Raw genomic sequence first — 13,111 nt, 5'->3', positions numbered from 1 at the left:
CCCCCTTTCACCTTTTTTCTCCCCCCTCTTTCACCTTTCTTCCTCCTTTCACTTTCTTTCTCCCCCTTTTCACTTTCTTTCTCCCCCCTTTCACCTTTTTTCTCCCTCCTCTTTCACCTTTCTTCCTCCTTTCACTTTCTTTCTCCCCCCTTTCACCTTCTTTCTCCCCCCTTTCACCTTTTTTCTCCCCCCTCTTTCACCTTCTTTCTCCCCCTTTTCACTTTCTTTCTCCCCCCTTTCACCTTTTTTCCCCCCTCTTTCACCTTCTTTCTCCCCACTCTTTCACTTTCTTTCTTCTCCCTCTTTCACTTTCTTTTTCCCTCTTCTTTCTCCTTCTTTCTGCCTCCCTCTGCATTTCCTAATTAATTAGTTTCTCAGGCCCATTGGGGACCAGATTGCAGCAGTAGAATGGCCTATTTTGCAGCCTTCACTCCCGTCACCCCGACCTTTTTGGCTTCTCCGGCAGGGTGAGAAGCAGGATTTCAGGGGATTTGCTCTGGAGTGTCAGGTCTTTGCACTGAGCACCCGGGGCCTGCCGTTGATGAATGGCACCAACTTGCAGCCTCCATTGCAGTCACTTAATTGTATCTTATTTTTTTCCATTGCTGTGTCAATAGTTTTCACCATTCACTTTTCTAAGATTTCAATTTCCATTTTTTCTCTCTCCTTCCTCCCTAGGCAGCGAGCGATCTGACACAGGTTATACATGTAGAAGCGCATTTAAACATTTTCACTTGTAGACTCATATGTAAACATGTTTGAACAAAGAATCAGCAAAGGGGAAAAGCACAAGAACACCTCCCCCCCAACAAAGAGAGCCTGTTCAGCCTGTGATCAGACCCCATTCAGTCTGTGATCAGACTCCAGAGGGCTTTCTCTGGGTGTGGCTTGTATTTGCCACCATGAGTCCTTTGGAATTGTCTTGAATCACTGTATTGCTGAGAGGAGCTCAATCTGTCAGAGATGGTCATTGCACGATGTTGATGTTGCTGCATTCAGTGTCCTCCTGGTTCTCTCTTCCCTCAGCATCAAGTCCTGTAGGTCTCTCCGGCCTCTCTGAAATCATCCTGCTGCTCGCTTCTTGTAGAACAATAATGTTCCATAACCTTCATGTACTGTAACTTGTTCAGCCATCCTCCAACTGATGGGCGTCCCCTCAGTTTCCATTTCTTTGCCGCTACAAAAAGAGCTGCTAGAGACATTTTTGCACGGCAGTCCTTTTTCCTTTTTTGATGATCTCTTTGGGATAGAGACCCAGTGGAAACACTGTTGGATCCACAGTTTTACAGCCTTCTGGGTATAGTTCCAAATTGCTCTTCAGAATGGTAGGATCAATTCGCAATTCTACCAACAAGGTATTATTATTCCAATTTTCCCATGTCCCCTCCAGCATTTATCATTTTCCTTTCCTATCATATTAGCTGACTGATAGGTGTGAGATGTGAGGTGATAGCTTTAATTCTTCATCTGCAAACTACTTCATATCCATAAATATACCATTTATGAACTGAGGAATGATTCGAATTCTTATAAATTTGACTCTCTTCTCTATATATTTGAGAAATGAAACCTTTATCAGAAATGTTGGCTGCAAAAATTGTTCTCCAGCTTTCTGCTTCCCTTCTAGTCTTGGCTGCATTGGCTCCGTTTGTGCAAAATCTTTTTAATTTAATGTAATCAAAATGATCTATTTTGCATTTCGTAATGTTCTCTGAATTTGTTTGGTTATAAATTCTTTCCTTCTCCATAGATCTGACAGGTAAATTATTCTTTATTCTCCTAATTTGCTTATTGTTGTAATGGGCTGGGGCTTGAGTTGATGCACTGAGGTCCCAAACACTTGAGGCTAAATAGTAATTGGACCATACTCTATTAATATCATGACCGCCCTTCACCTCCAATCCCCCTCTGCTAGCTGGCTTCCTGTCTGCCCATATTGCTATCTCAATCCTTCTTCATCTCTACTGAGAATAAAGATTGAAGATTTTTCCCTTAACCTGAATTCCTGACTCCGGCTGATTTTAAATACGGGGTCATCACATTAAAGAGTGGGCGGGGGCCATTCTTTCTCCAAGCATATATATTAATAGAGTATGGTCCAATTACTATTTAGCCTCACGTGCTTGGGACCTCAGTGCATCAACTCAAGCCTCAGCCCATTACATATTGTGTCACTCTTTATATATAAATAATGGACTCTTTTTGACCTTATCTTGGTATACAATATAAGTCATTGGTCTATGCCCAATTTCTGTCATGCTATTCAGTTTACTCAGCAGTTTTTATCAAACAGTGAGTTTTTATTCCAGAAAGTGGAGTCTTTGGGTTTATCAAACACTAGATCACTATAGTAATTGATTATTGTGTCTTGTGTACCTATCCCATTCTGGTAATCCATCACTATTTCTTGGCCAGTACCAAATAGTTTTGGTGATTATCACTTTTCATTTTATAATATGATTTTAGATTTGGTATGGCTAGGCCCCCTTCCTTTGTATTTTTTCTTGAGCTTTTATTTTTCCAGATGAATTTTGTTATTGTTTTTTTCTAGCTTTATAAAATATTTTTTGGCAGTTTGATTAGTATGGAACTGAATAAATTAATTTAGGTAGAATTATCATTTTTCTTATATTATCTCAGTCTATCCATTAGCAATCAATATTTTTCCAATTATTTAGATCTGACTTATTTGTGTGAAAAGTGCTTTGTGTCTTCATAGATTTCAGGTTTGTCTTAGCAAACAGACTCTCAAATATTTTATATTGTCTATAGTTATTTTAAATGAAAATTTTCTATTTCCTGTTGTTGGGTTTTGTTTGTAATCAGAAATGTTGATGATTTATGTGGATTTATTTTATATTCTGCAATTTTGCTAAAATGGTTAATTATTTCAAGTAATTTTTAGTCGATTCTCTAAGTATACCATCATATAATTTGCAAAGAATAATAGTTTTATTTTTTCATTGTCTATTCTAATTACTTAATTTCTTTTTCTTTCTTATTCTTAAAGCTAAAATTTCTAATACAATATTGAATAGTAGTGGTGATAATAGGCATCCTTGTTTCATCCCTGATCTTATTTGGAAGTCTTCTAGCTTATTCCCATTACATATAATGCTTGCTGATTTTTTTAGATAGATACTACCTCTCATTTTAAGGAAAATTCTATTTATTTCTGTGATCTTTAGTATTTTTAATAGGAATGGGTGCTATATTTTGTCAAAGGCTTTTTCTGTATATATTATATTAGTCACATGATTTCTGTTGGTTTTGCTATAGATATGGTCCATTATGCTGATAGTTTTCTTAATATTGAAGTGACCCTGCATTCCTATTATAAATCCCACATGGTCCTAGTGTATTATCCCGATGATAATTTGCTATAATGTCTTTGTTAATATCTTAAAAATTTTTTTTTGCATCAATATTCATTAAGGAATTTGGTCTGTAATTTTCTTTCTCTGTTTTGGCTTTTCCTGATACAGATATCGGCACCATTTGTGGTGGAACACCGTTGCTCATTCTTTTTCAAATAGTTTATATAATATTGGAATTTATTGTTCTTTAAATGTTTGGATAGAATCTATCTGGTCCTGAAGGTTCTTTCTTAGGTTGTTCATCGGTGGCTTGCTTAATTTCTTTGTCTAAAATGGGGTTATTTAAGTATTTTATTTCTTTAATCTGGCAATTTATATTTTTGTAAATATTCACCCATTTCACTTAGATTGTCAGATTTATTGGCACACAGTTGGGCAAAATAGCTCCCAGTTATTATTTTAATTTACTCTTTATTGTGATCAATTCACCTTTTTCATTTTTGATACTGGTAATTTGATATTTCATTTTTTAAAGTTTTCTCTATTTTATTCTTTTTTTCCCCCTTATTAAACCAGTTCTTAGTTTTATTCATTAGTTCAGTAGTTTACTTACTTTTAATTTTATTGATTTCTCCTTTTAGTTTTAGATTTTCTAATTTGGTATTTAATTGGGAATTCTTAATTTGTTCTTTTTCTAGCTTTTTAAATTGCAGGCCCAATTCATTGAGCTCCTCTTTCTCTGTTTTACTCATGTAAACATTTAGAGATATAAAATTTCTCCTAACAGTTGCTTTGGCTGCATCCCATAAATTTTGGTACATTTGTCTCAGTATTGGCTTTCTCTTGTATGAAACTGTTTTTTGTTTTGATTGTTTTATTGATCGTTTGTTTGGAATTCTTTAGGATTAGATTGTTTAATGTCCAATTAATTTTTAAGTCTATCTTTTCATGGCCCTTTACTGCATGTCATTTTGTTTTTTATGCATCATGTTCTGAAAAGGATGCATTTGACATTTCTGCCTTTCTGCATTTAGTTGTGAGATTTTTCTGTCAGTTTTTGTGTAGATGCCATGCACTGCTGGAAAAAAAGCTACTTTCCTTTCTATCCCCATTCAGTTTTCTCCTGAGGTCTATTAATCATATCTAACTTTTCTAAAATCCCATTAACTTCCTTAACTTCTTTCTTGTTTATTTTGTGGTTAGATTTATCTAGTTCTGAGAAGGAGGGGAATGCTAGGTATTTGTATAGTTTTGCTGTCTATTTCTTCCTGGAACTGACTTAACTTTTCCCCTAAGAATTTGGATGCTATACCACTTGGTGCATAGGTTTAGTAGTGATATCGCTGCATTGTCAATGGAACTTTTAGAAAGCTGTAGCTTCCTTCCTTATCTCTTTTAATTAGATCTGTTTTTCTTGTCTAAGATCAGGTTTGCTACCCTTCTTTTTCATTTCAGCTGGAGCAGCCTTTTACCTTTACTCTGACTGTTATAAACATTTTATAGGATTCTCTTTTTAAATTCATTCTGCGATCTGCTTCCACCTTATGGGAGAGTTCAGCCCATTTACATTCACTATTACACCCCTTCCCTTCCAACCAACATGATGGAAGGGGGAGAGATACTGTTATCTTGGGGATTTGATAGGACTCTGAGATGCAGAAGTGTGACTGGCTCCTGGATGTCCCCTTGCTGGGAAGAGATCTGAGGTCAGGGGTTCCCAGTCTCCAAGCTGGGCATTCCAGTCCTGTCCCACATCCTTCCTAGGGTGAGACGGCTTCACTAAGGAAAGGAGCCTGCTTCCCTGGGAAGGGCAGGGCAGGAGCAGACGCTCCGAGGGTTGGGGCAGATAGCAGAGACCTTGGGGTTCAAGAGTGTCCCTTCAGGCCCCAGCAACCCCCTTCTAATGGGAGCCCCTTCCGGTCCGGGCCCCCAGCTGTCCCCCTCCTGCACGTCTCCCCCTCTGTCTCTCCCCCCTGCAGGGTCCAGATGTGCGGGCTCACCAGTTTGGGCTGTGAGACGCTGGCCTTGGTGCTGAGCAGCTGCCCCAGCCTGAGGCAGCTGGACCTCAGTGACAGCCACGTGGGAGAGGAAGGCGCCAAGCTGCTGGGCCGGGGCCTGCTGCAGCCAGGCTGTCGGCTGCAGAGCCTCAGGTGGGTGCCCCGGCAGGCGGGGAGGGGGGTGGGGAAAGGGGGGCGGGGGAGGCGCGCACTCTGGATCTCGGCAGGTTGTTCCGGGCGCCTGCTGGGGAGAGGGAGGGGGGGGAGGCCAGAGAGCCAGGAGCCCCACTGAGTCCGCTCTGGATCTCGGCAGGTTGTTCCGGGCATCCCTGACTGAGGCTGACAAGGCCGAGCTGGCGGCCGTGGCCAGGCCAAGCCTGGCCTGGAGATCTCCTACCTGAGTGACAATAGGATCGGGTTACAGCCCTTGGGGCTCCCCTGATCTGGGATGCAGGAGCAGCAAAAGGCAGCAGCAGATCCTGAAGTGGACCCTCCCCACCGCCCCCATTGGATCTCAGAACCCTTGGCTGCCCGCTCAGCCTCCTACAGGAACTCTGGCTCCCTAGTACCTCCAGGATAAAAATGGCCAGGTCAGCGTTAGGCCTGGGGAGCATTAGAACCCGGACCCGCGGTTCGGGGGCCTCTGCCTCGCTGGACAAGACCCGCCAGCACAGCCCGACTGTGGAGGAGCCTGACCCCCAGAAGTCGCCCCCTTAGCAGAGGTGGAAGACCGGATTCTTTCAATCATTGACCTTTGCTGAAGTTTTTTCTGCTGCTTTTACAAGTTCTTTCCAATAAGAGGCGCTTCTCTGGGCGGGGCCGAAGGAGCAGGGCCGCCAACGCCAAGTGGCCATGAGGGCTTTTAAAGCAGCCCCAGAGTTCGGGGCCGGAACCCGAGGATGGCGACCGGATGGTCTTTGCGGAGAAGGCAGCAGAAGTGGGGGCCAAGGCGGGCAGAGGGGGAGTGACTTGGCCAGGGTCACCCAGCGTGCTCCGGACACAAGTGACGGGCTGAAGGGAGTTTGAGCTCAAGGGAGGAGGGGCTCGCCGAAGGGCCCGGGGCTCTGTGCGGCCCTCCCTGCAGCCCTCCTCCACCCCTGGCAGCAGCTAGGGCAGAGAAGCTGCTTGGGCAGTCCTGGCTCCTCCAGGTGTTCTCCAGGCTTCCCTCCACGTCAGCGTCGGGGACCGCCCCTTCCCCAGAGCAGCGAGAGGGGGTGTGAGGGGCCCGAGGCTTCTGGGGCTGGGGCAGGGGGCTGCGAGTTCCCAGCTCCCGGGAGGTCGGCCCCCCTCGCCCCCGCCCCTCCCCCGCAGAGCCCTTGGGGCTGGGGCAGGGGGCTGCGAGTTCCCAGCTCCCGGGAGGTCGGCCCCCCTCGCCCGCCCCTCCCCCGCAGAGCCCTTGGGGCTGGGGCAGGGGGCTGCGAGTTCCCAGCTCCGGGAGGTCGGCCCCCCTCGCCCCCCCCCTCCCCCGCAGAGCCCTTGGGGCTGGGGCAGGGGGCTGCGAGTTCCCAGCTCCCGGGAGGTCGGCCCCCCTCGCCCGCCCCCCTCGCCCCCGCCCCTCCCCCGCAGAGCCCTTGGGGCTGGGGCAGGGGGCTGCGAGTTCCCAGCTCCCGGGAGGTCGTGGGTGCCGTCGGGAATGCGTGGGGGCCGCGCACCGTCCTGCGGGCAGTTCCGGGGCTGGGGGTGGGGGGGAGCGCCGACCCCGCAGGCAGCTGCCGCAGGGGCGGGGCTTGGGAGTCTGGCCGGCCCCGCCCTGGCCTGGGGGAGACAGTGGGGTGGGGCCGGGCGGGGAGGAGGCCTGTGGGGGTGGGGGCTATTGAGAAACAGGTCCGCACCCCAGGTCGCACCGGCGCCTCTCCCCTGCAGTCTTCCAGGCTTCCTGTCCAGGTAAGTCCGTCCGCCAGGGACGTGGTAGCTGGGCGCCTGCCCCGGGCCCTGCCTGTGGAAGGCTAGGAGGACCTTGGCCCACGGGAGGCCGGAGCCCTCCCCCCTCCCTGGGTCCGGTGGGGCCGGGCCAGGCTTCCCGACGACCAGTCCCCCTGCCGTGCCGGGTCCTCACTGGGGGGAGGGGAAGGGGGTCTGGAAGGGAGCAGACTTGCAGCCCTTTCGTGCGGAAGGCCCAGACCCGGGAAGGGCTTGTCCGGAGCTTAGGACCCAGGTCTCCAGGGGTTTCCACCCCTTGGTCTAATGCTCTGAGGTTAGGTGACTGGCCCGATCTTAAGTCAGCCAGCATTTATTAGGCACTTACTGTGTGCCGGGAAGTTGAGCTAAGCACTGGTATCCCCGAGAATTGCAAATACAGGGCCCTGGCCTCCGGCTGTTTCCCGTCTAATGGGAGAAATAAAACACGAATTCATGGGTGCCAAGAGCCTTAGTTGGATAGGATTAACTGGAGCGCCTCTTAAAAGGGGCTGGGCCCGGGGAAAAGAGAAGGTGGGGCCGAGGCTGGGGCTTTCCGGGGCTGGAAGGCCAGGCCTGGGGGACCAGCCCGGAGAATGTCTCAGCCAGTGTGTGCCTGGGGAGGTGCGGCCCGGGCGGGGTAAAAGGCAGGAAGAGTGGGTGGGGCCGGGCAGGAAGCGCTTGGAATGCCAAGCCCTGGGGCTTGCACTTGATCTTGAGACAATAGAGTCACTGGAAGAGGTTGGGAGCCTGAAAAACTGGGAGGATGTAGCCTGGTGGTACCTTCTAGAGAAATAGGGAAGGTAGAGGAATGGGGAGGGCTCAGGAGGAAAGAGAAGATCTCTTGGACACTGAGGGTACCATGTCTACCCGACATCCAGAGGTCTGAAAGGCTGTTGGAGGTAGGATTGGAGGTCACCATCACAGCCCTTCCATTCATCCAACTTTTCCTCCATCCATCCATTTATCAATTCATTGATCATCCTTCTATCCATCCATCCTTTCCTCCATCCTTCCACTGATCCATTCATTCAACCATCTCTCCAACCATCCTTTTCTTCATCTATCCAACCATCCTTTTCTCCATCTTTCCATCTATCCATCCATCCTTTCCTCCATCCTTCCATCTATCCATCCATCCTTTCCTCCATCCTTCCACTGATCCATTCATTCAACCATCTATCCAACCATCCTTTTCTTCATCTATCCAACCATCCTTTTCTCCATCTTTCCATCTATCCATCCATCCTTTCCTCCATCCTTCATCTATCCATCCATTTTTTTCTTCATCTATCCACCCATCCTTTCTTCCATTCTTCATCTATCCATCCATCTTTTCCTCCATCCTTCCACTGATCATTCATTCAACTGTCTGCCCATCCTTCAGTCCACCCATCCTTTCTTCCATCCTTCCATCTATCCATCCATCCTTTCCTCTATCCTTCCATCTATCCATCCATCCTTTCCTCCATCCTTCCATCTATCCATCCATCTTTTACTCCATCCTTCATCTATCCATCCATTTTTTCTCCATCTATCCACCCATCCTTTCTTCCATCCTTCATCTATCCATCCATCCTTTACTCCATCCTTCCATCTATCCATCCATCCTTTCCTCCATCCTTCCATCTATCCATCCATCCTTTCCTCCATCCTTCATCTATCCATCCATTTTTTCCTCCATCTATCCACCCATCTTTTCTTCCATCCTTCATCTATCCATCCATCTTTTCCTCCATCCTTCCACTGATCACTCAACCGTCTGTCCATCCTTCAGTCCACCCATCCTTTCTTCCATCCTTCCATCTATCCATCCTTTCCTCTATCCTTCCATCTATCCATCCATCCTTTCCTCCATCCTTCCATCTATCCATCCATCCTTTACTCCATCCTTCATCTATCCATCCATTTTTTCCTCCATCTATCCACCCATCCTTTCTTCCATCCTTCATCTATCCATCCATCCTTTACTCCATCCTTCCATCTATCCATCCATCCTTTCCTCCATCCTTCCATCTATCCATCCATCCTTTCCTCCATCCTTCATCTATCCATCCATTTTTTCCTCCATCTATCCACCCATCTTTTCTTCCATCCTTCATCTATCCATCCATCTTTTCCTCCATCCTTCCACTGATCATTCAACCGTCTGTCCATCCTTCAGTCCACCCATCCTTTCTTCCATCCTTCCATCTATCCATCCATCCTTTCCTCTATCCTTCCATCTATCCATCCATCCTTTCCTCCATCCTTCCATCTATCCATCCATCCTTTACTCCATCCTTCATCTATCCATTCATTTTTTCCTCCATCTATCCACCCATCCTTTCTTCCATCCTTCATCTATCCATCCATCCTTTACTCCATCCTTCCATCTATCCATCCATCCTTTCCTCCATCCTTCCATCTATCCATCCATCCTTTCCTCCATCCTTCATCTGTCCATCCATTTTTTCCTCCATCTATCCACCCATCCTTTCTTCCATCCTTCATCTATCCATCCATCTTTTCCTCCATCCTTCCACTGATCATTCATTCAACCATTTGTCCATCCTTTAGTCCACCCATCCTTTCTTCCATCCTTCTAGCCATCCATCCTTTCCTCCATCCTTCCACTAATCCATTCATTCAACCATCTATCCAACCATCCTTTCCTCCATCTATCCATCCTTTCCTCCATCCTTCCACTGATCCATTCATTCAACCATCTATCCAACCATCCTTTCCTCCATCTATCCATCCATCCTTTCCTCCATCCTTCCACTGATCCATTCATTCAACCATCTATCCAACCATCCTTTTCTTCATCTATCCAACCATCCTTTCCTCCATCCTTCCATTTATCCATCCATTCTTTCCTCCATCTATCTACCCATTCTTTCTTCCATCCTTCCATCTATCCATCCATCCTTTCCTCCATCCTTCATCTATCCATCCATTTTTTCCTCCATCTATCCACCCATCCTTTCTTCCATCCTTCATCTATCCATCCATCTTTTCCTCCATCCTTCCACTGATCATTCATTCAACCATTTGTCCATCCTTCAGTCCACCCATCCTTTCTTCCATCCTTCTAGCCATCTATCCTTTCCTCCATCCTTCCACTGATCCATTCATTTAACCATCTATCCAACCATCCTTTCCTCCATCTATCCATCCATCCTTTCCTCCATCCTTCCACTGATCCATTCATTCAACCATCTATCCAACCATCCTTTTCTTCATCTATCCAACCATCCTTTCCTCCATCCTTCCATTTATCCATCCATTCTTTCCTCCATCTATCTACCCATCCTTTCTTCCATCCTTCCATCTATCCATCCATTCTTTCCTCCATCTATCCAACCATCCTTTTCTCCATCTATCCATCCATCTTTCCCTCCATCCTTCCACTGATCATCATTCAACCATCCTTTCTTCCATCTATCCATCCATCCTTTCCTCCATCCTTCCACTGATCCCTTCATTCAACCGTCTGTCTATGCTTCAATCCATCCACCCTTCCATCCATCCATGCAATTGGGCCCTTCCTTCCATCTTTCTGTCTAACCCTCGTTCCTTCTGCCCATCCATCCCTGGGCTCAAACGTGGAATAACACCAGTGTCCTTGACTCTTCCCTTCTATTCTACTGCCAAGTTGGGCCCTTCCTTCTACCTTCACAACAGCACCTCACCTGTATTCCCATAGCTCCCCACTCGCACTTAGCGCCTTCTAACCACTCTTCCTGTTTCACGTGAATTGGATTCGAGTGAGCCGTGCAAAGGTGTCAGGGTTAGGGTTAGAGTTGTGGAGAGGGGAGTAGTCAAGTCAGCGACAGGTCGGTCGTGGCTGGGGACCCTCTTCCCGGGAGAGAGTTATCTGTGGGGGGCTGAGCCAGTGCCCTGGAGGCGAGTTGCAAAGTGGCCACTTAGGGAGGACTTCCTACCAGTGGTGTGTGTCCCCTTGCCCCGGGGAGGGCTGGAGTCTGGCTGTCTTGGGTCTGCCCCAGTGCCCTAACTGGGGCTCCTTGCTCTGACCTCAGCCGGTCTGGTCCGAGCCGGCCGGCTCCTCTCCCAGAACTCCCCTTCCCCCTCCCCTCCGGGGCCCCGTTCGCCAGTGTGGCGGGCCAGGCGGGCCGACAAGCCCTACCCAGTCTCCTCATTTCCCACAGGACCATGGACACTGACCTGGTGATCCGGGCCTTGGAGAAGGAGCTCTTGTGTCCGGTCTGCAGGAACTTGTTCCAGGACCCGGTCACGAGCCCCTGCGGCCGCACCTGGTGCCGGGCCTGCTTCCCCGGGGAGGCCCCCGGGGAGCTGCGGACCAGCCTGCGCCTGGACAGAGTGCGGTCCCTGCTGCTGCGCCTGCAGCCCCAGCAGCCCAGCGAGCTTCCCCGGGACCACTGCCCCCTGCACATGGAGCCCTTCTCGCTCTTCTGCTGCCAGGACCGGGAGCCCGCGTGCAAAGTGTGCAGATACTCCCTGGAGCACTGGGAGCACCACATGGTCCCCCTCGGCCCCCCGAGCCCCCACAGTGAGTGAGCGAGGGCAGCCTTTGCCCATCACAGGTGCTGGGGCGGGGGAGAGGCGCTGCACCGGCCAGGGAGGGGCGGGGGCAAGCCCCGCTGTGCCCGGCCGGCCTCCCCGTTGGTCTTCTCGTTCCCGTGTTTGCTCTCCGGCCGAAGCTCCCCGTGCTCCCGACAGTGTGGCCCCCGAAGCCGCGCCCGGGCCTGGATGGGCGGATGTGCAATAATAAATAATAGCACCGTTTGTCTCCTGCCTTATCCGTGCCGGCCGAGTCCTCATCCCTCTGTCCTCACGGCCACCTGAGGAGGCAGGTGCTGTTGTGATCCCCATTTTACAAAGAGAAAAGAGTCTTTCCTGAGCCCTCCATCCTTGCGGCTGCCCCCAGCACCCCTGCCCCCGCCCATGTCCAGAACCGGCCGCCATTGCTCCTGGAGCAGGTCTTTGGGACCCCACCTTCCTGAGGACTTTGGGGCACGAGGGGGATCCTTAAATTCACGGGAGCCAAAGATGTCCCCTTGTGAGATAGTGGGGGGCTCCAGGGCGGAGGATCGGAGGGTGTGATCCGGAGGCAGGTCCAGGCAAGAAGACCCAGGAGTGGGGAGGGGGAGGGGGACGGGCCCCCAGACCCCCAGAGAGCAGAGCCGTGCAGCAGGGGGCCCAGCTGCGCCCCGGGCTGCCAGGATGGGCCCTGAGAAAAGGCCAGCGGCCACTTGCAGGGGGCAGTTGGGATGGAATGGGGGGGCAGCAGGTAGAGGGGGAGGGGGCACTCTGGGGTCAGGGACCTCAGACAGGGAAGGGGAGGCAGGGACAGGGGCCATTCAGGCCAAGCCCATGGGCACTGCCTGGGAAACTGAGGCAGCCTGGAGCATGGCTTGGCCCAGCTGATCCAGTCAGGATTACCCTGATCTCTGACTCCAAATCCCATGTCATTTCCTATTTTTTAATGAAAGGGTTTTTTTTTTTTTTTTTTGGTTTTTGTTTTTTTCCCTTTATTAAAAGTCTGCATTTTCTCGAAGGGGAAAAACAATATTAAAAACATGGAAGGTCATGTGCAACAGAGGGGCTTCCCCTCCTCCCCTCCCCCCTCCCCTGTGTCTGACAGTGCCTGGGGCTCGGGGTACCTGGACACCTGCTGGCCTGTCCTTCCCGGGTGCCCGGGAGCCCACAGATCCCACTTTCTTTTTATTATTATAGCTTTTATTATATATTATAGTTATTATACCAGAGAGAAGCTGCAGGAGCGTGGCGGGTGCGCCCCAGAGAAGGCGCAGGAGGGAGGGCCTTCCGAGGGCACCATGTGCCAACCTTGTCCTCACCAGAGAAGGCGCAGGAGGGAGGGCCTTCCGAGGGCACCGTGTGCCAACCTCCTCCCCAGAGAAGGCGCAGGAGGAAGGG

General features: G+C 49.4%; 2 protein-coding genes across 2 annotated transcripts; both read left to right on the top strand.

The window, feature by feature from the left end:
- The first annotated feature begins 3,021 nt into the window (after positions 1-3,021).
- LOC127556923 (ribonuclease inhibitor-like) lies at positions 3,022-6,034 on the top strand. The gene is made up of 2 exons (XM_051990443.1): positions 3,022-5,467; positions 5,628-6,034. Exons 1-2 carry the CDS (start codon positions 5,304-5,306, stop codon positions 5,713-5,715), a joined length of 252 nt encoding a protein of 83 aa, XP_051846403.1. The 5' UTR covers positions 3,022-5,303; the 3' UTR covers positions 5,716-6,034.
- Positions 6,035-7,007: 973 nt separating this feature from the next.
- On the top strand, positions 7,008-11,959 carry LOC127556922 (E3 ubiquitin-protein ligase TRIM4-like). Its single transcript, XM_051990441.1, has 2 exons — positions 7,008-7,198; positions 11,362-11,959. Exon 2 carries the CDS (start codon positions 11,366-11,368, stop codon positions 11,729-11,731), a length of 366 nt encoding a protein of 121 aa, XP_051846401.1. The 5' UTR covers positions 7,008-7,198; positions 11,362-11,365; the 3' UTR covers positions 11,732-11,959.
- Positions 11,960-13,111: the final 1,152 nt, after the last annotated feature.

The sequence above is a fragment of the Antechinus flavipes genome, chromosome 3 (assembly GCF_016432865.1).
Source record: "Antechinus flavipes isolate AdamAnt ecotype Samford, QLD, Australia chromosome 3, AdamAnt_v2, whole genome shotgun sequence".
NCBI classification, from domain to species: Eukaryota; Metazoa; Chordata; class Mammalia; order Dasyuromorphia; family Dasyuridae; genus Antechinus; species Antechinus flavipes.
Note: the sequence above shows the minus strand (reverse complement) of the source record. Positions and strands in the feature narration are given on the sequence as shown.